This window comes from Myripristis murdjan, chromosome 18 (genome assembly GCF_902150065.1).
Source record: "Myripristis murdjan chromosome 18, fMyrMur1.1, whole genome shotgun sequence".
Lineage (NCBI taxonomy): Eukaryota > Metazoa > Chordata > Actinopteri > Holocentriformes > Holocentridae > Myripristis > Myripristis murdjan.
The window spans coordinates 20,628,975-20,656,970 of NC_043997.1; the positions used below are offsets into that span (position 1 = coordinate 20,628,975).

At 42.9% G+C, this 27,996-nt stretch overlaps 1 protein-coding gene across 1 annotated transcript; it reads left to right on the plus strand.

Annotated features, from left to right (window-relative positions):
* The first annotated feature begins 263 nt into the window (after window positions 1–263).
* LOC115376796 (urea transporter 1) lies at window positions 264–27,832 on the plus strand. The gene is made up of 8 exons (XM_030076563.1): window positions 264–390; window positions 2,558–2,747; window positions 3,499–3,627; window positions 3,805–3,994; window positions 12,240–12,387; window positions 23,614–23,748; window positions 25,793–25,842; window positions 27,647–27,832. Exons 1-8 carry the CDS (start codon window positions 264–266, stop codon window positions 27,830–27,832), a joined length of 1,155 nt encoding a protein of 384 aa, XP_029932423.1.
* The last annotated feature ends 164 nt before the right edge of the window (window positions 27,833–27,996 follow it).

A 27,996-nucleotide genomic window follows, 5' to 3' on the forward strand; every position in this document is an offset into this window, starting at 1 on the left:
ACGTTACCCAGTCTACTGGTTTATAAGTCATCCCCTTAAACCCTGCCTGCCAGGGAGGAGAGGCAGAGGAGGAAGAGGAGGCAGCGAGAGGAAGGAGGAAGGGAAAAACGAAGGGAAGACAGAGAGCAACAAGAGAACAAACAAGGAGCAAAAGAACAAAAAGAGAAGCAACAAACTAAAGAGACGGCGTCCACAGTTTGCCAGTGTTCCCTGATACAACACATTTATCACTTTTAATGTCCTCTGGTCCAGGCGCTGCAGTGATGTGGATGGATACCAAATCAGAGGCGAAGCAGGCCAGCAGGACTCGTGCCGGCCTGCATCAGCGTCTTTTCAACAGCTTGCTGCTTTGTACCGGCGATATGCTGCACTTGGATCAGCACATGGAGGGTAAAAAAGCTCTCACACTACTCTATTACATCCTGCAGGTTCTTAAAGAAATGATAAATCATGATGAGATAAACAAACTTCTGCTCGTGAAGTGGTTCATGAAATTTAATATGTAAACTTTGAAAATAGCATGTATTAAAATGGACATAATTTATCAAGTCTGAGAAAACATTTCTTAGAGGGGAAGCCGGCAAAAAAACTGGAATATGTTCAAGTAATCACAAGTGAATGACTCTGAAGCATTTCCATTAAAATATGAAGATGCAGCAAAACCGATGCAAAATGATGCCACAGGAAATTTTGTGTTACTGTTTGCCTGTTCAGTTCACAACATTTGAGAAAGAATGAGCTGAAAAGTCCACAGTCCTGCAAGTGTTTTCGAGGAATAATGCTGCGGTCATGACAACTGTGAAGTGGGAAACATCCGACGTGGAAGAAGTACAACTTAAAGACGCTTGCACGGAAGTTGCAGTTGGTTGGCTGTTTTTTTAGAGCAGACATTAGGTAGACTGACGACATTAATCAAGATGCAAATGCAATGCCAGGGTTTAAGAGCTGCACAGTGATGTTAAGCACAGGGGCTGAATTTTGATTTCAAGGGGGAGGAAGGGGAGGGGCAGTTAGTACAGGCACAAGTCCTCAAAAGGGCCCCAAAAGGAGGGACACCTACAAAACACGTCCCCTTCAAGAAATGGATGGTTGTAACCAATATAGATAGAAACGCAACTCTTAATAACTAACTAAAACTACAATTAAAGCAAAAAGCAAAAACCAACTAAAGTAAAACTTACTGACCCTTATTGCTTCATTCTGTAATTTATAATTCTCATTCTCTCCTCTTTCTACATGCCGTCTCTGCTCCCTGCTTTTCACCTGCTGGGGCGGCTGCTGTTGCTGCTGAGTTACAGACGATAAATGATTTCCAAAAGTAATACATATTTTCTGTGTTTGTATATCTCATAATTGATGAATGGTTGCATTTTAAATAGTGTAGCAATGCATGCATACGTGTTCGCAGCAGCCAGTGATAGATGGAGAAACAGAGATCCAAGTAGGCAGCTTTCTGATTAGTTTGCTTAGCAACAATCAATCACCCAACTCAACCAACCCGTTACAGGAAGATCATCAATACTGGTTATATATGTAGCAAGCTGGCTGCATCCAAGAAAGACAGCAGCCATTTAAAGATTGCTTTGTTCTTATGCAGTTCCCTGTATAATTAATGTTAGTAATTTGGGAAGTAATGTGTCTCTCACACACTTTTTTTGAACAAAAAAATCTTGTCCCCTATCCTCTGTAATTTGTGGCATTGCACTGGGCGACTGGGAACTTGAGCAAGCGCTGTTTCCTCGTGGTTCTAGTGCATGCAGATTCCCCCATTTTTATTGTTCATTTATCCATTTTTAAATATAATGCCAGCTCTCAGACTCAAAAAAGTGGAGGGGTCTAATGCTGCCAGCTGAAAAAGTGCACGGGATATGTTACCACAAGGTATCATGTGCACTTGAGATACACATCTTGGAATGTAAAACATAAACAAGAGTCATTTTAGGCAAAGTTCATTTGTGAACTTTTAGCTTTACATTCAGCGGTGCATGGATCACTGCAATAGACGGAAGGATAAATATGTTTACAGTTCCACCATCTGTATTTCAAATGCATATGATTCAGTGTGTAAATAAGGCCGCTTTCGAGTTGCTGTAAGGTTTATTATTTCACTTTGACAGAGCTAAGCTAATGACTCCCATAGACTTTAAGTCTTTATGCTAAGCTAACACGAAATGCTCCCCTTAGGAATTGAACCACTGGATGTACAGAGGTGAAAATGGTATTGAACATCTTGTCTCAGTCTGGTAGGTCAGAAAAAGGGTGTTTTGTCCAAAACATTTGAGTAAGTTCAAAAGGCTGTCTAAAAGCTGAAAACACACTATCTGCGCTCTTCACATTCACTGTGAACATCACCATGCTGATTTACATGAACTATATTTTGGATACATTTAAGCTCAGAGAAAGCCCTGACCTTCCAACAAGGAATTATGAGTATTAAGATTTCCTTCTCAAAAACTTCTGAGTTCACATTTCTGACAAATGCAATATAAGCTCTGTCCCTTACAGAAGACCGGCATCATTTTTAGTTTCAACATCTTCCTTTCTCCGTCCTCTCCAGGCAAGTTATTTGTGCTGCAGCTGGCCGTGTGGAGCCTGCGGGGGGTGGCCAGGGTGATCCTGGCCAACAACCCGCTCAGCGGTGCTCTCATCCTGGCTGCACTGTACTGGGCTTCCCCCTGGCAAGGCCTGCTGGGAACTCTGGGCGTGCTGGCCTCCACGTTAACAGCTGTAATCATTGGACAAGACAGGTGGAAGCATATGAATATATACACAGCAACAAACACATTAGCTCACAGGAAGTTTACTGTAAAGACTATAAAGGCTTTAGAGTTGTGAAAATGGAGAAAAAAAGTGCTTTTGAAATAATCAAACCTTAATAAAGCTGTCTGTTGCTTTGAAAGCAACCCTGCAATAAAAGGCTGCTATAAATTCTCAGAGTCTTAAACTAAATTTGATTAAAGGCTCTACTTAAAATTCTTGAAAGGAACAGCTCCATAACAGATAATCCTGTGTTCTCCCACAGCCCCCCTCCTAGCAGTTCTTATTTTAGCTCAACATCCCAATATTGATGACACTCACAGTATTATATGCTAATACAACCTTGTTTAAGAGGTTTTAAAACTCATTCCAATCACAATGGGATCCTTAATCTTTTTAAGTCTGAAATTTTGAATAAATGTAGCGCTACCCTGGGATCCGGGCTCATTGAAACAAAACAATTGTCTGTTTTGTGTGTCTTTTGATCATTAAAAAAAATGCATATATTCCAAAAATATTGTCCTCAGATGTATCCTTGTTTATATTTTCGGGTTTTGTCCCGGAGATCAAAAATAGAGAGCTGTGATTAATTATACATGTAAAATGACACAGAATTCTTCATAGTACACTGTAGTATTATGTTGTCTTTTTCTGTGTCCTCTTACCCTAATGTGTGTGTCTGTGTGTGTGTGTGTGTGTGTGTGTGTGTGTGTGTGTGTGTGTGTGTGTGTGTGTGTGCAGTGCTGAGGTGTCTGCAGGTCTCCATGGTTTTAATGGTATGCTGGTGTCACTGTTGATGGGAGTGTTTAGCTCTGCTGGAGACTGGTACTGGTGGCTGCTGCTGCCTGTCTGCTTTGGGTCAGCAACATGGTGAGACACACACACACACACACACACACACACATACAGAGAGAGAGAGAGAGAGAGAGAGAGAGAGAGAGAGAGAGAGAGAGAGAGAGAGAGAGAGAGAGAGAAGAGACATGTCCACTGCTTGTACATACAGCTTTAGTTTAAAATAATGACCTCAGTCTGTCTCTCTCCCTGCAGTACGTTCCTCTTCAGCGGTCTCTCTCCACTGTTGGACCGCTGGGATTTGCCAGTTGCTGTGTTCCCCTTCAACATCGTCATTGTCCTCTACTTACTCTGTACTGGTCCTAACAACCCCTACTACCCACACCACCTCGCCACACCACCGGGGGCACTGGAGCTGAATGCTACTCAGCTTGACACAGCAGAGGTGAGGAAGATGAAGACAGGACATGTTTAGTGGTTGCAAAACCACCAACTGATTGTCTTTACTGTTTATTTGGTCAAGAATGGGAAAAAAGTTAAATAAACTGGGCCCTTTTGAACTGAAAAAAGCAATAGTCTGGATCCTTTACATAGATAAATGTTAGTTATGTTCAATCTCCTGCCAAATGATTACACACAAAGATAATTAAGACTATCACTAACAAAACTCCCTGCATTTTGCATTACAGTGGAGATTACAGTCGGCTCTTCAAACCACACAATGTCTACTGAAATTTTATGATTGAAATTATAGATAGATAAGAGGGAGACAAGAAGGAGGCAAATCATCCAGGAAAAGTTCTGTAATGCAGATCATGTTAGCTGAAAGTACATTTATTATTCCTTGATCCACTGCTTGCCTGCATACAGTGAGGAGTACAAATTTAACCTTCACACTAACATGTACCACAATGCATTGGCTCCATCTCACATTTGAGTCCCTGTGATCAAGACCAAAAAAAAAGAAAAAAAAAAAAAACCAAAGGCACGCAGTCACAAATACAATTGAAGCAGATAATAGAAGCATTTCAGCAGCTTTATCACGTAGATATTCCAATTTCCACATGAGGGTTTGCTGCCTTTATAAAAAGATAGAGAATCAAGCGCAGTGCATATTGAAGTTGAGAAAGCGGAAAATTCTCCAATCTCTTGGGCTCATGAAACCATTTCAAACGCTACTGGATAATATCAGAAATGCATTGTGTTTTTTTTTTTTTTTTTCTTGAAAAGGTGACGTTCTGGTTATATAGCATTTTTTCCCAACAACAATGAGATGCCTTTTGGTGGACTTTTATCCAGAAAACCTTACAAGGGGTGAATAAACTTTTTTAGCATGCACACTGTGGGAGTGAGGCACCTAATGTCGGCAGTGTTTAGTGCCAAGCTCTGCATTGAGCTAAGCAGAACTACACAGCCTCATATGAATAAAAAATAATACTATACTATTAATAGGCCTAATAATGTAATTCTGGAGAACATCAGCAGTCTGAAGTCTGCCAGTGTTGCTTAGATCTGCTCAAAATAACCAGGGGAGGAGATGTTGCCAAGCTTGTCCCAGTTGACAGGAGGGTTTGACTTTGAATTACTTTATCTCACTCCCTCGACTGCACTGAAGAGCAGAGAGGCTTAACTGTTGCCAAATAAGAAAACCGTCATCAGAGGAAAGACTTGAAAGAAGAGAGGAATGTAAGCTGAAACCAGATTGAGTCCAAGCTGTACTACAGAGCTTGACTCTGATGCCCAAATCCCACTGGAACCTGATTTTAGTTGGGAATTTCCCAGCTGATGGATCTGGACTGAGCACAGGATCAGCAATATTGTTACAATAATGTTACTGATAAGTCATCATCTTAAAATTCATATCAATGGACACAGTTAATGATGTGGTCAAGGTTAGGATATTAATAATAATCATTTAATTGTTCAATTAGCATGATTTTTATTGGTGAAATTTAACACTAACCTTAATGCGATGGCTGGAATTGCTTCTCTTTGGTGAGGCATCTGATGTCAGACGGTAGTGATGATGATAATGATGCTATTTGCAGCAGATTTTCCAGTTTTGAGCAGAACTGAGACTTTGCAAGAGTCAGTTGTGAAAAGAACTGCTCACAGCGGTAGGTTGTCCCAAACAGAGATGCAAACTTCAGTGCATGTCTCCGAATGGGAAAATCTTCAGGACGTTGTTTCATCGCAGGCAGAGACAAAAAACGGAAATTTCTTTCTTGCTTGTCCTTGAAACAGCGGTTTCTCGAGACAAACGGAAACTTTGGGACAGTTTTACTTTGTCGGGCACCAGCAACTCCTCAGCAGCACCAAGACACTCCTTCACCATCTTAGCTATTATCTCACTCACCACAAAACTGGGCTGCATAACACTGTTAATGTCAGAGTGCAGTCTTGTTAAAGCTTTATCCAAACACATTTATCCCTGCAAATCATCCAGTTTAGCAACTATAATGGTGCTCAAGATTGACCAGTTTGAGTGCATCCCCACAGACTGGTCACTGACTTGTCTTTTCACTTCAACAAAATAATTGTCTGTTTCTCTGGGAGAGAGCAACATTACGCATCTCCTTTTCTTTTCTTGACAATTGCTGTGATGTAAGCGAAGAAATATATTTATGTGTTTCCCCTGAACCTTGACTCTGGCAGGCAGCCGGTAGGGACCACTCAGAAGGACGTGTTCTATTTTATGCTTTTTTCTTTTATATCTGAAAAAAGCAATAGCTAGTCTAACATATTTTTGTATTTATGATCAAAACAGTCTCACGGGCCACATTCAGCCTGGAGGCCGGAAGTTCGCCACTAGTGGGTTTGGGTAAGGATGTGAGAATGACTTCTGAGTTTTGCCAAGAATATGGGTGGAAAACAAAAACTTCTATTATAGCTGCAATGTTACCAGTGTACCTCTTCCTCAGAGCTACAGATAGTAGACAATATTCATAAGATCAGCTGGTGGTGAGTCACCAGTTACTTAGCAACAGCCACCGAGGGAGCTGATATTTGGAAACTGAAAATTGTTCAACCTCTTTTAATTAATGATTCGGAATGGTTGATGCCCGACTGGAGGTAAAGCTGTCACTGAGGGAAGATGTACAAGCGAGGTCTGTTGGGTTTGCTCAGTCTGTGTGGTGCTGTAATGAGTTTCTGAGGACTGAGACGGTGCATATAATATTCAGATCTGGTCTGAAGGCCTCAAAGGAGATGGAGAAAGTGGGAACAGAGCTCAAGTTCAGAACTCATGAATATCAGTCAAGGTTACGGATCCAGGGAATTTTACAGGCAGCTGTTACATTGGTAATGACATAACAAAACGGTACACTGAAGCTGCTGCTGCATCTGTAATTAGCTCAGATTGCGTTCTCTAATTTCTTATCACAGATTTAACAGTAATTAAAAGTTGATTAAAAGCAATTTCTTCTCCTCAAGGCCAGAATGCCTGCATTGTTAAAATCTAGCCGATTGGGGAAATAAGCTGCAGCATTTTTGCATCATAGATTTTCTTCAAAGGAATTAATTTATGGCGTTAATATTTTAATGTTTTGTAGAATATAGCAGATGAAAAGCATTTACTATTTGTTAAATGGCTTGGACCAGCAAATTAAATGAACTGCTGAATTGCTTTGAGTCCTCTCATGAGAGTTTGGTGCCAGCGTCTGGACCCTCAGCAGCTGCTGCAGTCAGCTTTTCATCTCTGCCGGCCAGCTGGCATTTCAGCGGCCGGGGAGTGACTGAATTTTAATCACTACGCTGTTGTTTGGAAACAGAGCAAATGATGTGATCCGAATCGAAAACCCTCTATCCCCCAAGTGCAATGAATGTACAGGAGTTTTTCTTGTTGGCCTTTGTGTGGACAGCAATATTGACAGCTTACAGTTTGCAGGTGCAAGCTGACACACTGTACATGGTGCAAACCAAACCGGAAAAACCAGTGTTTTATGACTCTGAAAACCATGCAAGGCACTAGTATTTACAATTATCTGTCTACGAATAACATGAATAAAACAGGAGCTAATTGTCAGTCACGGTGTCGTGTCGATGATAATAGTCATGTGTCTCAAGATGCATGCCTGAATCTCTGCGTCAACAACTTGCATCTGGGACTGTTTGTTGTCAGGCTTCAGTTTTCATATTCTTTCTTATCATTTTCTTTTTTTTAATGTGATGTTTTTCTGCAAGACAAATTGCCAAGTGTCAGAAATAAGGCTAAAACTTTACTTTGTGCTTGCGCACAAGGAGAGGCCAACACAGTTACATACAATTTTGTGAAATGAGCATAATTTCTGAAAAGCGGAATGCATGTTGTGGACATGAATTCAGTAAATGCGAAACACTCCTCCATCATGAATTGGCACCTATTGGACATATAAAAAAAAGTTAGCCATCAGTTACAGTTGGGTAAAACAACCTTGGTTGAGATTAGCTTTAGGATTAGGGTTAGGTAACATGAATGCAACTAAAACTAGCAGGTAAAGCAGGACTAAAGCAAAGCAAATAAAACAGTTTGGTTAAGGTTAGGATACATTTTGGTTATTTCATGACTGGGAAGAGGAATCCAATCTTCAGAATTGAAAGTAAAGACATATAAGCCCAGCCTGACCACAGCACTGTCTGTCATTTTCTACTATGCAAGTTCAGTGTTAAAGAACCCATTTACTACAATTTAGCCACATTTTACATTGTGACTAACCATTTTGCAAATCAAGAGGGGGTAGTACAGATTTTTCAAATTAGAAAAAGAAGAAGATAAACGTTGTACTTCAGTAGCCAACAACTGCAGCTAAACCACAGAACTGATAATTAGCTGTGTGAAGCAAATGTTTCCTTGGGGACTATTTTCTGGCAGACAAAATGTTTCACTCTGCCAAATTCCAGGTCATCAAAACACAAAAGTGCTGCTGCTTTTAGGGAAACTAATGTGGACGACTTTATTGCGGTGATGGAATACTGGTGTGAAGAAAGTTTGAACTCTGAATGTTCATTTTCATATCCTAGTGGAATGAATGCAAACCAATGGCTGGATAAAAAGTAGTAGAAGTAGGAATTCTAAAATATGACTGCTTGCCTTGGGAAAAGATTAGCAGAAATGTGAATTTATGCAAAACATGCTAAATCACGGATATGGTCATTGGTCTCTCCTTTTTCCCCTCACATTTCATGCATGGAGTACATTTTAGACATTGTGCTCATCTCATGAAATTTCAGGATGCCAGTCTTAGAGATTCCCAATATGGACTTGATATTCCTCCTATTTGTAGCAGAACCCATTTGGAAACATCATGCTGTCCCTTTTCTGTCTACACAGTTTTTCTGCTGCTGTGTCAAACCAAGTGGAGCTGTGAGGGTTGATCTCTTGGCTCAAATTAAAGTATTTTCGGGGTTACTGTCCTTCCCTGTTGCAAACATTGCAAGAATCAGGAACCAGAGCAGAGAGGAAGGATGTTGTTTAATTGTAATAATAGTATTCCCTATTGCTCTCAGTGACCTGCAAGCTCACTGAGAAGTGGTCTAAACTAGATTGGCCACGCTGATTAAACCATATCAGAGCTGTTAGGTATCCTGAATAGATTTACATAAGATTGCATTAAGGAGCCACATCCCATGGCACAGCATGTTCCTCTCACAAAATAATTACTTTCCGCAAGTATCGTCCCCCTTCCTGTCTAAGATAATCTCTCTCAGTCCCTCATAGTTTCTCACTCTCAGATAAGCTCTCTCTTTCTGCCTGTCACTGTCTTTGATCCCCTCGCTGTCTTTTTAATATTCCACTCGTATCATTGCCTTCCTGGTCGCCTCCAACAGACTCTTCTCCTCCCTGTCTGCCACCCACCCCCCTCGCCTTATAAATTTTGCCCCTTTCATTCCATAAATTCCCCTTGGTTCATTTCTTGGAAGATCTGAAAACTCTAAATCCCGCTTTTCATCCCCCCCACCCTTCTCTGCTTCATTTCTTCCTCTCTCTCCCTCTCCCTCTGTCCATTTTTGCTTCCTCCGATTTGCAAATCTTGCCCCTCCTTCCATCACCTCATCTTTCCCAGCCTCCCCAGACCTCTCCCTCCTCCCTTCTTCTCGCCCTCTCCCTCCATGGCTTTTTCAGGCGTCTATTCTTGCTCTCTCTCTATCCTCCATGGTTCTTGGTGGCTTAAGATCAGCTCACTTGACAATTGAAGATAAAACTGAATGCACGTATTTTCCAGCGTGGCGCAATAAAGTAGCAGATTTATCCATCTGTGTTATGGTCCTGATGTGAAATTATCTCTTCCTCCTCCTCCTTTTACCTTCCTTCTTCTTCCTCTCCTCTATTTTCTCTCATTCTTCTCCTTTTCTTCCTCTCTTCTCTCTTCCTCTTGTCTTTCCCCACTTCTCTCCAGAGATGGCGATGACGTCGGTCCTATTTATATTTAATGTTTTCAGTTCTCACTCTGCTGAGGAAGGTGCACAGCCACGGCAATATACATATTCTTTTTGCGCACACACACACGCACACGCATATGCATGCATGCACACATGAACGCACATGCACCCATACAGACATGTGTGGTAGGAATATAATTAAGGAGCATTTATGGCTTGTAAATATCAGCGACAGGCAGGTGCACCTATCACGTCGCCATGGAAACTCTTCACTTCTCACTGAGTGTTGGGAATGCAGCATATGTGTGTGTGTGTGTGTGTGTGTGTGTGTGTGTGTGTGTGTGTGTGCGTGAGCGTGTAGCTGGGGTGATGGAAATTCACCAGAACAACTCTGAGCTTGACTGGGGAGAACAGCTTCTGAACAGATTCTACATAATTAGTCATCACGTGCATGTGAGTGCGTGTGCGTGTGTGTGTGTGTGTGTGTGTGTGTGTGTGTGTGTGCAGGGTTCAAGTGAGAGACAGTGAGATCTGAACTCCCGTAAGGGTGGTGGGGTGTTGCGCTCCCATGACAGCAGTAAAGTCATACGTCTGTGGGGGTCGCTAATACTTTACTAACAACCATTGCTGTAATTGCAAATAATACATTTTTTCAACGTAATAAGTATTGTATATGTTAACGAGAGGCTAAAGAAGCCTGATTTCCAAAAGAACTGAATGCACCATGTTCTCTCATGAATGACGAGACAGTATGGCTGCATTTCACCACCAGGCCACCACAGTGTGTAGTATAATATTTAGCTTATTACGTCTTTTGACAGCACATAAGCCACAAACTTTTGAACCCATTTGGAAGAAGATGCTACTACAAGTATAAGCCAACATTTTCTGTATAATACATTCAATAGAGAAATTAGGAGTGTAGACTAGACAACATGCCACCGAAAAAATCCTGCTGCTGCCATCGGGGTCTGCAAGCCTGACTAGTTTTTGTTTTGTTTTTTTCATTAGGGAACCAAAAACAGATTTAGACAACTGGAATTCACCCGCTGTTGTGAAAGCCAACACTGGCTGCTTGGCTGTTGTTTCAGCACCATGGACAGCGCTGTTTGCTGGGTGGAGTCAGTCACTTAAACCAAGGCAACGGGCCTTGGTTGGTGTATTTCAGGCTACTTTGTTGTTGCAGTATCTGGGTTATTGATATGATATCAGACACATCACAGGCAGATTCTCTCTCTCTCTCCCTCCCTCCCTCCCTCTCTCTCTCTCTTGCTCCCATTAAGTGCATCCATTAAGCTATCATTTCTTTATTTCTCTAGGCATGTGTGTGTGTGTATGTGTGTCTGTAAGTTATAGGAACATTTACTTCAAATGATTAGTGTAGTTAAGACTTAAAAATTAAAAATCATGTCTACATGTGTAATGCTGTGCCTAAAAGTTGCCACTTTCCTCCTAGGTTTTAGGTTTTTTAAAAATATATATATATTTTCACTTTTCTCGGGCAGTTCAAAGTAGAGACAGACACAAAAGACCAGGCTACAGAGAGGGAGGTGACATGTGACGAAGGTCCTGTGTCAGATTTGATCTCAGAGCGTCACACTCTCATGGTTTGTGCTTTAGACCGCAGAGCCACCAGGACGGCTTTGTGCAGGCGACGGGCAAATCTGATTTGTTTCCACAATCCGATCTTTCCAGCTGGCGGTCTGCACTGATATTTGCAAGCGATTAGGTTGCACTTGTGTGTTCAGGCACCACTAAGTGATCTACATTTATTGCTGTGGTAACGACATAGGTGCGTGTACACGTGGTAGCTGATGGCACATTTCTTTAACAAATGAGCAAAACAAAAAGCAGCAGGATGAGAATGCACACACATCGTCTTTGCCTTCACACCCTCCATTTATCAACACCAACGATGAGGGGACTGGTATTTACGCCTCAGTTGTGGACGGCATCAGTTTGAGGTTCTCACTTTCCTTTTTTTTATTTCTGGGGTTCTGAACATGATGCCACCGCCATGTGTCTTGTAGAAAGTGACATTAAAGATGCACAAAGTAAGTCTCAACTGAAAAAACAGAATAAGCATGCAGTTTATCAGTGAGTGCGAAACAAATATATCACTTATTCTATTTTTTTCAGTTGAGTCTAAGAGGTCCTTACTTCACCACAGTTTTGCATAATGGCCCCAATAAGAAAAAAAAAATCAGTTTGAAAAGCATAAAATTGTGTCTTCACCTTATTTGGAAAAATCAGTTTCTTTTTTGCTGTCCGGTCTTGATCTGACTCTAATATGGATCTGCCGAAATCGCTCACTGCTCTCCTCTCTGCTGCAGGTGGTGCGTGGCATCCCTCTGGGTGTGGGTCAGATCTACGCCTGCGGGGCCCTGGGACCCTCCCTCATCATCCTGGGGGCCGTTCTGCTCTACTCGCCCCTGATGGCCCTCCACGCTCTGCTGGGATCAGCGGCTGGAACACTAGCAGGTGAGTCTCAAATCAGTGAGGAGGAAGAAGGAATGCATGAAATAAAGTGAGAGGGGGTCACTTTTACCCTTTTCACCCACGCAACCTAGGAACACTTGGAGCCTGGTCATGAACCCTGAGCAAGGTCACACTGTCCACCAGCGTGTCGAGCAGTCTCACCGGGCACTTTACATCTATTCCTAGCTGCCTTCCACTTGCCAGCTAATAGGAGACTCTTCTGCCCGTGCTGCCAACAACCCTCCAGTTATTAGTCAGCCTCTCTCCCTCGGGCCAGCCCTCCCTCAAGCCTCTGACATTCTCTGTTTTTCCACATTTAAGCAATAAACAACTATGTTGTAAGGCGTTGTAAGGCAAGACGCAAAACGGAGTGAAACACGGGCGGCAGATTGTCTCACTGTAAAATGGCAGTAATAAACTGTACCACTGTTGCGTTCTTTCACCTCGGTATATAGGTCCTTTTCTGCAAGCATGGTCACTAGGCAACACATGAGTGAGGGCATAGTAATAAGGATGTGGGGTCAGTGCAATTATTTTTAAATCACCTGTTATGCGGTCAAAAGTGAGTGTGATTTTCAGTTCAGATAGCGGAAGTCATTATAAAATCCTTGTTTAACACCTAGCAGGTACAAGACGTGACCTTGGCAAAGTTTGTCTGTTTGAGCCCATTCCTCAGGATATATTTACCTAGAGAAAGCTGAAAATGAGCAACCTGCAAAATGTGGAGCTCTGAAAAGGAAATATTCACTCATGTTATTGAAAAGACTTTTGAAAAGATGGTTAACAAACTGATCTCTCCTGTTCAAATTTGGATGGACATTAAGCTCCATTGTAGCTGCAGCTGCTCCCCACTATGTGCTTTACATTTGGTGATTTTTCTGCTGGAAAGACGCATTTGGACCCAATTTAATTTTCCTTTAATGTATTCATTCAAATTACCTTTTTCCACTGTACTTCCTCGCAATGAGGAGTTCCAGTACTGTTAAAAAGCAAAAACATTCTCAAGGTTTTCTTAAATTATGGCTGCTGGGTCTGATGTGTGTACATGCTGCAGTCAAAGGAACACTTATTACAGTAGTCTTGTAGTAACAGGGAACAGGGTAAATAAGGTTAACTCCTTCACTTTCAAAGCCATTAGCCCAAAACTGAAGGCATATATTTGATGGCTTCTGGCATGGCATTGAAGAAGTATGTTTTAACAAGGGAGATGCTGGGTAAGGTTTTTGAATCCCTTTGATAAAAAGGTAGATTGTCAACACATGTAGAAATGTGAAACTATCAGATAGGCAGCAGCAGCAGCCTGTGGGCAGTCACAAAACCCCAAAAGACACAAAGCAATTAGCCAGACTGGTGATAACTATACCGGATTATACACAAACACACTGGCCTGTGGCTCCGTCTGCCTTTTACATCTGCCTCAGTGTCTCTACTTAGAGTGAGAGAGAGGGAAAGAGAGAGGGAAGAGGGGATAAGGGAGAGCAGGGGAGAAAGAGATAGAATGAGAGCAGAGAGCAGAGTTTGTGTGTGTGTGTGTGTGTGTGTGTGTGTGTGTGTGTGTGCGTGTCTGTGTGTGGGGTGAAATGGATGCAGAGGAGACAGACAGATGTTTAAAAGTTTAAAAGACGAGTCTCCAGCTCCCTGCTTCCGTCTACTGCGATGAGAACAACACAGTGCCCTAAATCACTCTGGTGTGTGTGTGTGTGTGTGTGTGTGTGCATGAGTCACACTGTAGGATACGGAGGGAGGGAGGGAGGGTGGGAGGGAGCTCAAAGGCTTCTACAGACTGATGACGAGCGCTTACACGCGCACGTACGCACGCATACGCACGCACACTTGCACGAGCCGATGTGTGTGTGCGTGCGTGCGCAAACAGTGGCACGTACGAGCATGCAAACGCACGCCCTGCTGTGATTGGTGGAAACAAACAAATAAACAAAAAGGAAAAAAAAAAACACAGCGTGAAAGGCAAGGAATCAAAGAGATGTGGCTCTAATGAGATTGCGTAGGCACCAGAGCGGAGAGGAAACGTTCTTCTGGAGCGTGGCAGCCATAAATGCGTGAGAATAAAACAGGAAATAGGGTCTTAGTTCTGTCCTTCCTTCCCTTCTTCCCTCCTTCCTTCCTTTCTATGGCTTCCTCCCTCTGGTTTAACGACCTCTGCGTAATAATTCATCATTCTGACCAAGATAAATGATAAAATCTGGCCAGTCAGCCATCTTTGCTTCACTTTATAACTTGTTTACCCGAGCAGGATTGGAAATTCTGGTGGTAGAAGATACATCCTTTGCTCTACTTTATTGTGAACTGTGAACTGGCTGCCCTGGTAAGAGAGATACACTTGCAGACACAGAGAGACAGAGACAGACAGGCTGAGACACAGAGCGAGAGAGTTAGCTCTTTGTATGAGCACGGCAAGGTCAGATGCAAAGCCTAAATCCTGCCTGACAGACAAAGAGCCAGAGGAGAGGAGACGGATCAGTGTCCGCAGACAAGTCAGAGAACGTCGGATGGAGGGAGTCAAGAGGGAAAAAGTTAAAAGAGTTTGAGAGGAAAAGAGAGAGAGAGAGAAGTATAGGCAGTGCAGCAAAGGAGAAAGGAATAATCATGAGGTCTGAGTGTGTGTATGGTTGTGTGCATCTATGTGTGTGTGTGTGTGTGTGTACTGAATGGCAGTTGACACCAGGCTCTCACACTTCAGACAACAAGTCTCGCCTCAGGCTCGGTCTTTTTTCTCCTCTCACCTCTCTTGTATAAACGTCTCTCTCACTCTTTCGCTCTCGCTCTCCATCGGCACCTCTCTCCACCTCCGATCCTCTTTTCATCCTTTTATCCCATCATCTCAAAGCCCCACTTCCTCTCATTACTCTCCCTCTGGCTCTCATCCTCTCTTTACTGTTTCTCTGCATTCATTATCCTTCAGCGCCTGAAGAATGCTGAGTGTTGAGATACTTTTAGTTTTCGGGGCAGAGGAAGCAAGCAGGAAAAGGGTAAGGAGAGATCACCTTCATCATCATCAGCATCATTAACTCATTAGCATTATTATCGCCGTCAGCATAATTTTCACCATTATCACTTTTGCTCAATGAAGCAAATCATCAGCATCATTATCGGCAGCATCATCTCCATTAAATCCATCATTATCACCGCTATAAACTGTCACATCACAATTGTGACATCGTCGCTGTCCTCTTTGGTCTTTATAATCATTGTTTTCATTTATTCTAGTTAGGAGTATCATAATCGCAAGCACCATTATATTCACTGTCATCATCATCACCACCATTGTCAGGCTCATCACCTTTGCTACCTCTGCCACCATTTTAATTATTTCCTGCAAGAATAAACATGAGGTTAGAGACCAAAAGAAAGAGGGGGTGGCTGTGGGATTCTGGCAGGCAGGCAGGGAATTTACTGCTGTTCTCTATGAGTAATCAGCCTCATCACCTCTCCACTCCCACCTTTTTTCTGCATGAAAAGAGTGACATGAAGATAGAACGAGGAAAAAGGCATGGAGGCATGGGAAAGGGAGAGCTTGTGGCCACATTTAGAGCTGTCACTCAGAGCGTGGTGGTGGAGACTACTCCCGCCAGGGGTTTCCCATGGAGGAGAGCACGGGCTTGTATGTAGGCCAGAGCCTCTACCTCCTGCTGCATTCTCTTCAAAGGAGAATAACAGTACAAACGACTTGACAGTTCAAAGCGCGGTCAGATCCAGGAGGTCTGAAAAATTACAACCGCTCAGATTCAGAGAGTTGAAGAAGTCCAATCCCAAAGTTCCCTGTGTAACCTAAAAGCTAACATGAAAGCTTTTTACAAGCTTTTATTTATCAGGTTTTCAGTGTGACATGACATGCACCTTCAGACCTACGCAGAGAGGAGGAAGGAACAAAGAACTTTCACTGTGCTGTTGCTAAAAATAATCGCCTCTCAGTGTCAGATCCCACTGTACTGGTGTTAACGGAAGAAGCAGCAAAATGCAGCCAGATGCTGCAGATATCTTCATTTCAAACACTTGGAAAAACAAGTTTGTTTGTGGTCTCTGCAGTACCACATGAGTTGCTATGGTGAATGTGCATTGCTTGTTGATGCTCATACCATATCTGCCTGAGGCAAAAAGTAGAGGACATGGTGAGATTTTCTATGCTCTAAAATTGACTGGTTCACCATCTACAACATTTTCTTTTAATCTTCTAAATCTTCTTTTTAACTTCTGAAAAAGAGATACCTCTGGCTCAGACCTCTGGGTGTGTGCCAGGCAAGGTAAGAGGAGCAACTGAGTCTATATACAGTCAGAAGTGGGGTGTGATCAATGAACTGAAAGTAAATAATTGGGTGAGTTGAACTGAACAAATTGAACTTTTTCTGTTATGCATTCCAACAAGCATACTAACATGCCCCACACTACATGCTCTAAATTGAGATTTCATGCAGCAAGGAATAAGAATTTTCTAGAAAAAAAAACAAACAAACAAACAATGGATTTCATTAGGAAATTAACTTAAACTGCCAGGAGAGGAAGTTAAAAAGCTGTCATCCTAGAATGAACATAGCAACACAGATAATAATAATAATAATAATAATAATAATAATAATAATGATGATGATGATGATGATGATGATGATGATGATGATAATAATAATAATAATAATAAAACAGTGATCAGTTTCACAAAACAAATACATTTTTTCAGGTTTGAGGAGACCTACAGACATATGCAAGAATGTACACACACCATCATATATTAACAACAGAAAGAGATGGATTGAAAGGCTTTTTGATATTTGAAGATGTCTTACATAAGTTTCAAGAACACGGTGACAAAGTTAGCGTGGAACTCAATTCACAGGTACACACACACACACACACACACTCACACAAATCCAGGTACACTTCTCTCCTCGCAAGACAACCACCAGTGCCAGGCAGCACATTAAAGACTTGCTGAAAGATGTTTGCAGTTTTTCTTATCCTCTTTGTGTTAAGTAGGAAAAAATGCAGAGAATTAGCTGCAAGGATAGTTAGACACTACACACTCATGCACACGTACACACACACTCCCCCTCGGGAGCTGCCCCGAGGTAACCGCAGTCTTGTACTGCTGGCTGCTGAGCAGCAGCTCTACTGAAAGCAGCTGTGAGTGATAAACCTTCTCTAACTCGGTTTCTCTTTATCCACATCTCCTTGGTGGTTGGTAGAGATTTACTGTAATAAGGAAAATCAATAAAGAATAATGTCTTTGTCCTGGATTCATCTCATCACTGTGGGTCATGAAAAGAACTCCTCATATCTTGCACAGTCGGTATATTACCACTTCTATCTCTCCAACTCAGACACTCACTTCCAGCTACTGTGGTTTGGTTTGTCACCACTGATGTTGGCAACATGCCAGAGGTGGTGAAAGTCAACATCAAGCTATATGAGCACAAAGTCTCACAAAATTAAATTATGGCACCACAAAAATTCATGTTTAATGGTTGTGTGAACAGCTTTGAACTTATTTCCAGCTCACTGTCCAATTCACTTGCAGTCAGAGATATTTAATAATTAATACCAATGTTTTGGTACAGAGACCTTCATGTGGGTATTTATAAAATAACCTCGTGAAGGTCTCAATATTTTGCTGGTTCAGAGTTTGTGGTGCTGAGTGCACAGGGAAACTCTCCTCTTGTAGACTGGATTCCGTCAGGTCCTGGTCAAGTCAAACCTCATCCTGATGCCGTCTCACCAGCTTGCTGTCCTGTGTTTTCACTCTCCAAGACCTGTCCTCTCAATGAGTGTTGCAGGAGTCCATTTCCGGCCTGAGTGCCGTTTCACATAGACTGAGTCAGACTTTGTGAACACCCGGTTCTGCACATGTTTATCATGATGCTCTTTTTTTTTGGCCTGCTTCAGTCAATTCTTGCCAGCTGGATAAGGACACACCAGATCCAGCTGGATCCTGATCCTCCAGTTCATGAGCAGCTCAAAAGGTATTGCTCTACTTGTGGTCTGAGGGGCTGATCAGTACTTGAACAGGAACCTGGGTAGCTTTGTCCCCACACTATCCTCCCCCATCCTCTTGATTCCCTTGTTGAACACACACACTGCACACTCAGCACAGCCGTTTGAGGACAGGTGCTATGATGCTGTCGGTACATGCTTTATGCCATTTCTTTTCTGGAAGTGTTTGAATTCTGCACTGACCAGGCTGGACCCATTAACACTGACATGGACAACTGGGGCTCTATAGATGGCAGAGTTTTTCTCCACTGTCATGGATGAAATTATAATCTGCACTGTGTAAGCCTCCATCCATTTTGGGTAAGCATGACATGGACGCCACTGACTCCAAATCTGCAACCATGTTTGGCCACCACACACAGCTGACCTATGTTTTCATTCTTGAAACATCAGATGGGGCTCATGAAGCTCCTCAGTCATAGCGTGTCTTTCTTGTAGTGGTATTACCACCCTAGTTTCCCACAGGATGCACTCCTCCTACATGCTCAAATTATGTAATCTCATATCAGGCTGCATTTCTGGGTTGGTGCACAAAGGGCCAGCAGCAGCCACTGATGCACTCTGGACAGGATGCGGTCTCGACAACTCTGCTCCAGATCTGTTTCACCTGTAGTGGTGTGCCATACAGGTGCTCCAAGAGCACTACGTGATTGGCAATGGGAGTCTTCACAGTGCACATGCGTTCCCATGTTTTGAGACCCCTTATACTCCAAAATGTACTCATAAGCTGCCAAAATCAATGCCCACCTTTGCATTAACCTTAACCTTGTTAGCAACTTGCTGAATCCCTTAGTGGTTTATTCTGTAGCCCAGGCATACCACCTCTGGTGCTATAAAGACACATTTGTCTCTCCTCAGTTGCTCTCCTGCAGCTGAGACTCTTCCCAGTACCACCCCTTGGTTCTGCGGGTGGCTGGCGTCATCATCTCCTGTCACCGAAATGTCATCCACTCTCTCACCTACCTGGGGAATGCCTTGTAGTAGATTATGGTGCACTGGAATGTACCTGGAGCTGAAGAGACACAATGGGGTAGCCTGGTGCACTGGATTTTCTGGCCAAGTGTAGAAAACTGCATCTCTGAATTGGCAACGAGCAGGCCTGTGATTTCTGTAACAACCTGCAGGAGGTGGTTGCTGGCCCGAGGCCACAGGCTCCACTTTATGAACAAGTCCCTCCGCCTCTGTTTGTCGGTGCCCAGCTCCATCTTTAGCCGCTGTTTCATTGATGTTGCTGATTCAATTACCCACAGTAGTTTGTCATCCATTTCTGATAACAAATGCCTTTGAATGCGGTTGTTGTTGATGCCACATGGCAGTCTATCTCTAATCATGTCTTCCAGTGCTGTCCCAAAACCACAGTGTTCAGCGAGTGAGTGAGCCTCTATCCTTCCTGTCCTATCTTGTCTATCCTTGCCGTCTCGCTTTTGAATTAAACATGAAACATTCAACAGTGACACGAGGCTTTAGTGTGAAGTGGTCACTCGAAATCTTTAGTAAATCAGGCAAAGAAGAATCTTCCGGCTTACCCAGGGGACACAAATCCCATAGCACGGTATAGCCTTTCCACATGCACTCAGGAAGATAGCTTTCCTTTTGTCCTGTAAATGTGATTTTGTTTAAATCCCCGACGTTCCACAGACTCCTGCCAGTCATCCGATTCTGGGTCAAACTTGTTGATTTTGCTGTATGTCACCATTATAAGCGGAGACTGCAAGGCAAACATCACTCAAACGTTAACTGGCTTACACTCATGTCTCATCATGTAATAATGTGAAAGGTTCCAGGAATAATTCAGGTACAGGATATTAATTTAACTGGTTGTTTATTGTAACATTCAAACTCCCTGTGCTATCGCTATGTAGGTCCCCATAGTGGCCATCTGAAAATAACATTCACATTACAACACACAGCACAGAGCAAGCAAGCATCGCATTTTATTTTCTCGTAATGCTGATGCACTGGCCTGTCCTAACAAATACAGAGCAACGCACTGAGCTGCATCCACATGCAATTTTCATCCCATGGCACCAGAGGATACGGTGAAGGGTACACTGCCCGGATGAATAGCAAAAGCCCTAATGCAAAATGCAGATGCACATAACACAGTGCCACTGCAAAACAAGCCATTATGCACAGCTCGCTTCTATTACTATTACACTGTTGTCCATTTAGACTTCAGCTAGTCACTCGTGCCTGAAGTGGGCAGTAGCTGGGAAAAAGATGGAGACAGAAACAGAGAGAGAGACAAAGAGGAGAAGAGAAGAGAAAGAAGAGAAGAGAAAGAAAAGAAGCGAGGAGAGGAGAGGGCATACTGGGTTTGATATGATAAGAGATGTCTGACTCATTCGATTAGCATAGACAACATCAAGCTGAGAGTGAGTAACACACCCACACATACACACACACACACACACACACACACACACACACATCCATCGTCAGATAGTCCAAATGAGGAGAAATAAAATCATCCCACCCTGTCCCATTATCTTCTGAGTGTACACACAGTCACACACATATATACACACGCAGTGGAAAACAGTACTATTCCCAGTAGCCTCTGGGGGCTCCCTCCCACATTGCCATTAGTCTTCAATGACACCCTTATAGGGGGAGGGAAAGAGAGAAAGGATGGGTAGAGAAGGAAGGGAGGAAGGCAAAAAGGGAGGGAGAGCGAGTGCTGAAAGGAGGCAGGGAGAAAGTAAGAACAATGGAAAGAGATGGAGAAGGGAGGGGAAGGCAGAATGAGAGAACAAGGCAGAAGCAGGAAGGGAGGACAGGAAGAAAGAAAGGCAGGATGAGAGAAGGAGAGAGGAGGGCGATAAAATGAGATAAGGGAACATGGAGTGAGGAAGAGGCGAGACAAGTACAGAGAGAGCCAGAGGGGGGAGACTGACTGAAAAGGATAAAAAGAAAAGGTGGAACAGAGGAAGTGATAGATGGTGATGTTGACGGTGAAGCCAAAGATGGAGGGATGGAGGTGGAAGAGAGGAAGAGGGGAGGGCAGGGGAGCTGTAAAAACAAAGAGAGGAGAGAGGGGGCAGCCAGAAAGATACATAAAGGAGGCAGCAGTAGGGTGTGGTCACTCTGCAGCTCGCCATGCCTCATGCAAGGAAAATCAATCACAGCACTGCCTGAGGTCCACTGCTCTCTCTTGTGTTTTAAACAGACAGAAGAGCCTCCAAAATTTACATTCTCACTGCAAAATCCCTCAATATTATTAAAACAAGACAGACGCAATAGATTACCACAGCCAACTACAGTCATTTATATTTAAATACAATATCAAATTTATACTGTATTTAAATTGTAATTGTTTTTTAAATAATTTGCCTTTTGCTTTGTACAGCTAGTCATTCACTGATTCAATCTGATGTAGCTTTGTGCATCAGTTTTGCCATGTTGTTCGGTGAAATCTTGCATTTCCAAAATGTCAACTTTTCAGGCAAACAAAAAAAAAAACTCCCAACAGTGGTTTCAGCTTGACCACAATGCATTTTCATCATCAGATCACGAGTCATAGATTTTTCTCAGAAAAGCATCAGATTCATCAGTGTGTGCTGAAATATGAAAATGACAGAGTTCACAGGCACAGGGCTCTCACGTGACGACCATAATAGGCTCATGAGTGAATAATCCTTCCTGCCCACGCTTGCACAGTCATTCATGTGCATGTGCGGGTTAATAATACCTATATAACCGCCACCGCTGGAAGTGAATGTTCCGTATGGCATTTATTTTTACTTGTGTGTGAAAAGCGGAGGCCACTGACCCTTATCATCTTCATGTCACTGATAGCACATTGTCGCTCTGGTTAAGGGGTGAGTAAACAGACAGACTGCATCTGCTGCAGTGGGCGGGCGGAGGAAAGGTCGAGGCTCAGCGCTCCTGGCCTCACTGAGATTTATCCAGGTCAACATGACCCCTGTGGAGCCCGCATATAACTTCAACATCACACTGTACTTTGTGTTTGTCTAATATAGATGTGAGTCATAGGTGAGATTCTGGCCTGATAGCCATTCTCACCCACTACACCATGCCCCAGTGGAAAGGAATCTAATCTTTTGAGCTGCTGATGAGAAAAATACTGAAAAAACTACTTTGGAGATATATGGAGATACTTTTGGCTTTGGTTGGTTGGATTACTCAAACATTTGTGAACAAAAAGCCATTAGGATTATGACATTATTAACACAGATGATTTCACAGATTTTAAATAATGGTACATTTTGGCATATAACTAAACAGTTTTAGTTTGGAGTCATTGGCTATCTTGATGCATTATCCCGGTGAGTATCAGTCTTCCAGTATCATGTTACTGAGAGAATCAGCAGCCTGTTTACGGTTAAACTGTGAAAGAAATCTGCCTAAACCTGACCGTAACACCTGTGCATCAGGAGTATTCATTTTTCACATTCCTAAAATCATTTTGCGTCCTCCAAAATGATCACAACAGCCTCCTGGGAGGTTTTAAAGTACTGACCGACTGTCCTATAATTGATTCCCACCAGCACTGTCTCTCCCACATCTCATTATCACCCTCATCTCATTACTCCAACAGTCTCATTACAGTGCAAGGTTAGAAAGGGTTGGCCACCCACACAAGATAGAGCATAGACAAAACAAAAATCCATTTATCCACGTGTCACCACCGGTCACTGGATTCTGGCAGACACTTTTTCAGCACTTGCCCCCTTGGCCTGGTCGCCACATGACATCCAGCTGAAAACAAATGGTCTGTTCCACCTCAGAAAAGCCAGCAGAAGTTGCAAAGCAAAGGAATTTCAGCTTATGCTTAGCTTCATATGAGGTCATATCATTCCCCTCAACAAGATTTATGGAAAGTCACAGCTAATTGCTGTTGTCACACCTGTAACAATAGGATGTTATGAAAAGAAATGAAAAAAAAAAAGTAGCCTCCATGTTGTGCCAAATATTTCCATGCCTGCTATTGTCTTCCTCCTTTCTTAATTTGGACAAATGCCACACTGAACCAAGAGGATGCATACAACAGTTTGAGTCTAGCACCACCATATGGATAAAAGCAGTACTGCAGTTTCATCAAGAAATGTAGAGGTCCACAGGTGACCGCTGCAAATATTTACATATATATAAATATATATGCATATGTACATATTTCCATTGTTTCTTATGTGATTGTACTTGTATTTTAAATGTTTGTTCGTGTGTGTGTGTGTGTGTGTGTGTGTGTGTGTGTGTGTGGTGCAGGTCTGTCCATGGCAGTGCGTCATGCATCTCTGTACTCCGGTCTGTCAGGATTCAATGGAGCTCTGGGTTGCATGGGTGTTGGAGGACTCTTCTTCACCTTCAGCTGGAGGACTCACCTCTTTGCTATCGCTAGTGGTGAGACACACACACACACACACACACACACACACATATTTGTTGATGGTAGTCCATCATTACTTTCACTTGTTCCAAGTGTACAATAACCCTGCATTAAAGAAAACTGAATACATAATACATACTGTAAGACAGTGTCAGCACAGCATCAGCACAATATACTAATTTAAGCATTAGTGAAAAGATCCAGCAGCTGATGTCAGAGATGTGAAGATGGTCAGAGCAGCCATGGTCGGGCTCTCTTCTGTACAAATCGACTTCAGGCAAATCACGAGTCGCTACAGTGAGAGGGTTTTTCAGAGTGGACCAAAGCTGTGGAAAGATATGTAGCCTTTCGGCTGCTGTCTGTTAGCTGTTTTAAAGGCAGAATTAGTAGAATCTTCTTAAAGACAATATGTATAAATTCATACAAAAATAATCCCTCTCAATCATCACTTATGAGCCACTAGAAGTGTGTGTTGGTGTGCGTATCTGCAGAGACCCTGCCCTCTGCCTGGATATTTTTGTTTTGCTGAGCTCAGGACTCTTCTGGGTGTCAGCCTTTGGGCAGTGGGTGTATAACTCCCAGCCAATCACAGACAGCGTGCAGTGCCAGATCAACAACACAACATCCAATAGGAAGCCGTTAAAAAATCGCATACCATGGAAAAACGTAAATATAGTGAGGCAAAACACCAAGCAGAGTCAGACTCGTTCCACAACCAGAGTGAATCTGGGGCTGCCTTTCACCTGCGGGTGATCACTGAGGGAGAGGATGAGGATGAAGATCTATATGATGCAGGCCTATTTTCTGTTGGACAGGTAGGTGACGGCGTCCTTTCCCAGGACAGTGATGGCGCTCATTCCATCACTCTCCGTGGGGATGAAAACCAGCCAAATGACCACGGCAAACAGAGCAATGACCATTCCTCTCCATTCAGGTTCTGTGGTTTTGATGTGAGAGGACATATTTGCCAGCTGAAAACAAATGTGACCACGTGTTTTCAGACATTTTTGCTTCCTTAGTTATTGTTGTCTGTGTGCACTGGGATGACCGGAATGATTGCAGCGTAAAATCCTACCAAAGTGGCTTTCGAAAACTACCCAAGCACTGCATGCTACGGTTTACCTACAACACCTCATAACCCCTCAAAAGAACCTCTTCCAAAGCCGCTGGATGAGCTTTCAACAGCGGTTGGTGGTCCAGCTGAAAACAAGGCTGTGCCATTTAATAGATGAGGTGGTTTTTCCCTGGCCTGTGATGACGTGACTGTGTGAAGGCCACTTGTGTGAAGGCCATTATGTCGTGAGTGCGCGCTGCTGCGTGTCAAAGCCCACTGACTCACCAAGGTGCCACTTATATCACTTCACACTGTCTGCTGTTATTTAATAACCATCACTGAGCCTCCCACTGTGATTTGAATACATATGCTGACAGATCTATATCCATACAGCAGGCTCTGAGTCAAATCCTGAGCCGCACGTCTCACTCACATACTATTGGCATTCATATTTTTACTACCCTCAAATCCCTGCCCGTTTTCATGCATATTTCTCTTTCATTTCTTCCTTACTTTCCCCTATCCATCCTCAATTCCTTGCTGTTTACCAGTGAGTGGTCCCACAATCTCCTGTGTATCTCCCCACATTTCACCCTCTCTCGATCTCTCACTACGCGGAATAGTAATTACAGTAAAAGGCTAATCATCCTGCCATCATTGTTTCAGCTCAAAGCTTGATTTCATTTATCTATTCATACTGTAGGCCTAGTCACAGCTAATTATGCACACATGCACACGCGCTTTCTAGGTCACACACGTCGACAGGTGCAGATGCTGCACAGCAGACAGTAACACCGATCAAGGTTTGATAGAGAGCTAATCTTTTTGTGTAAACTGCCACAGCATCTGCATTCAGCCACAAGTGCAGGCCAGCTGTGTTCCCGTTACGTACGTCAGCAACGCAGGAAGAGAGCGAGAGAGAGAGAGAGAGAGAGAGAGAGAGAGAGAGAGAGAGAGAGAGAGAGGGGATATATTTAGACTCTTCTCTCTTTTTCTGCCTGCAGCCTTCCTTTCTGCGTATGCTGACATTGCCCTGAGCAATCTGCTGGGATCTGTGAGTACACACACACACACACACACACACTAAGTCATACATCTGAGAGCCTACAACACAGAAGGGCCTTTTTTTTTTTTTTTTTTTTTACTTTTAACTTATCTCAAAGTATTTTTATCACCAAGCCTCGGGTGATTCAGCTTTAACTTCCAGTTTTGTTTTATTTTATTTATTTATTTAGTTGTTTGTTTGTTTTTCTTTGTGTAATTATATTGAGTCAGAGTGATGTCAGGCAGAACTCTTCCAGTAAACTGGTGTTATCATATTATGGTGTGTTCAACTTGTAAATTTCCAGCCTGCCTCAACATTGCATTGACCATGTTAACTCAGAGACTAACAGAAAGAAGAAACTCTCGCATTTTCTGCCAGAAGTGTATGCCACGGCAGTAAATATGGACACTTGTAATTATTGTGTTATTGCTTTAATTGTATTCAACATGTGTATGTAAGCTTTGCAGCATATAGATGCCCCACTGGCAACAGCTACTCCAGGGACAATCCCAGGAGGAGTAGCTGTTGCTCAGATGACAGATAATGAGGATCCAAATAAGCAACAACCTTTTCAGTTCTTACTGCGAATGTTCTCCACGATTTCTTGTATGTTCTGTCACCTGAAAGCTGAAATTGGAGAAACAGGAGCTCTGAACTGACACCTCAGTTTGTAACTTGTAATTCCAAGTTGGATGACAGTTTTTTTAACCAGGAAGTAAAAGTAGTTCCGAGTTGAGTGCACAAAGTGTTGTACGGCTTTGTTCATAACTCTGATTGGTCAGCAGACACAGTTTCTCATATTTGCTGATTCACCTCTTATCATGTCACTCCACAGTAAATTCTAATCCAATTAACTGGCGCCACCTGCTGTCAGAAAGATATTACTGCTTACTTGCTGTGGACAAACCAGGCAAATAGGAAGATTTCTAGTACTTTTATTTTATTTGCAGAGCAGGACACATGTGCTGATCAGTTTGTTTACACTGTGTTTCTAGATTGTCTTTCTGTTAGACAGTTTGTAACCCAGTGGTTCCCAACCTTTTTGGTGTCAAGGACCACCAAATTCATACACATCAGGGCATGGAACTGTATTTTATAAGCTGTAGTCTCAGGGATCACCATCGGGTAAGATTTAGTTATTCCATAACTGTCTACACTGTAGATTGGCAGATAAACAGCCAAGGGTGTGAACTGAATAGTCACTCATTCTCTCACTTGGCTAACTTCTAGTCAATGAAATAAAAGTGAAATTAAAATATTACACACTTTTTCTGGGGACCCCGAAGAACCCCCTCAAGAACCCGTCCCTGGACCCCAGGTTGAGAACCACTGGTGGAGCCCAAGGATGCTAGCTCACTGCGGTCCTAAACTATTTCATGGAGTGAGAAGTCTACAAGTTACCTTCGCTTGTGATTAAATTATTTTCAGCATTCTGTGTCAGGTGGTTAATGTTTTGACAAGTAGCTGTGTAACATGTGGAAAAAATGAACAGGGATCAACTCATTATGGCAAAACAAGCTTTGACAGTGATTGGTGTGCAGTGTATATATCCCTCAGTTAGCTGACAAGTTTATTAAACATTATAACAATGATAGAGCTCTTTGACAGCATCTAGAGAGCACACTTACACTTACATGCACACACACACACACGCACACACACACACACACACACACACACACACACACACACACACACACACACACGCATGCCAACTCACATGCACACACAATACCACCAAGCAAATCTTTCTGACCCTCTCTGTCTAGTTTATTTTTAATGCACCCTTCCCCTCTCTCCCTATCTGCCTCAGGTGGGTCTCCCAGCATGCAGTTGGGCAGCAACTCTGATGGTCACACTCATGCTGCTGCTGACTGGTCAGAGTTTAGCAGCGTACCGCATCCCCATTGGTCAGGTCAAGGCCCCGGAACACAACCTGCGCTCCCGCAGCCAATGGGAATCTGGCAATACCTCAGACAGGGAGAGTACTGATGTGTAGCACTTGGCCACACACACACACACACACACAAATACCTGGGTTAACATACATACAGATGTTTATACATGCATACATTCCCAGTTTACCAAAATGTACCACTAAGTGCCTGTAAATAATAGATTTAGCATTTTGATGGGCTCCTAATGCTCAAAACCTGTAGGTAC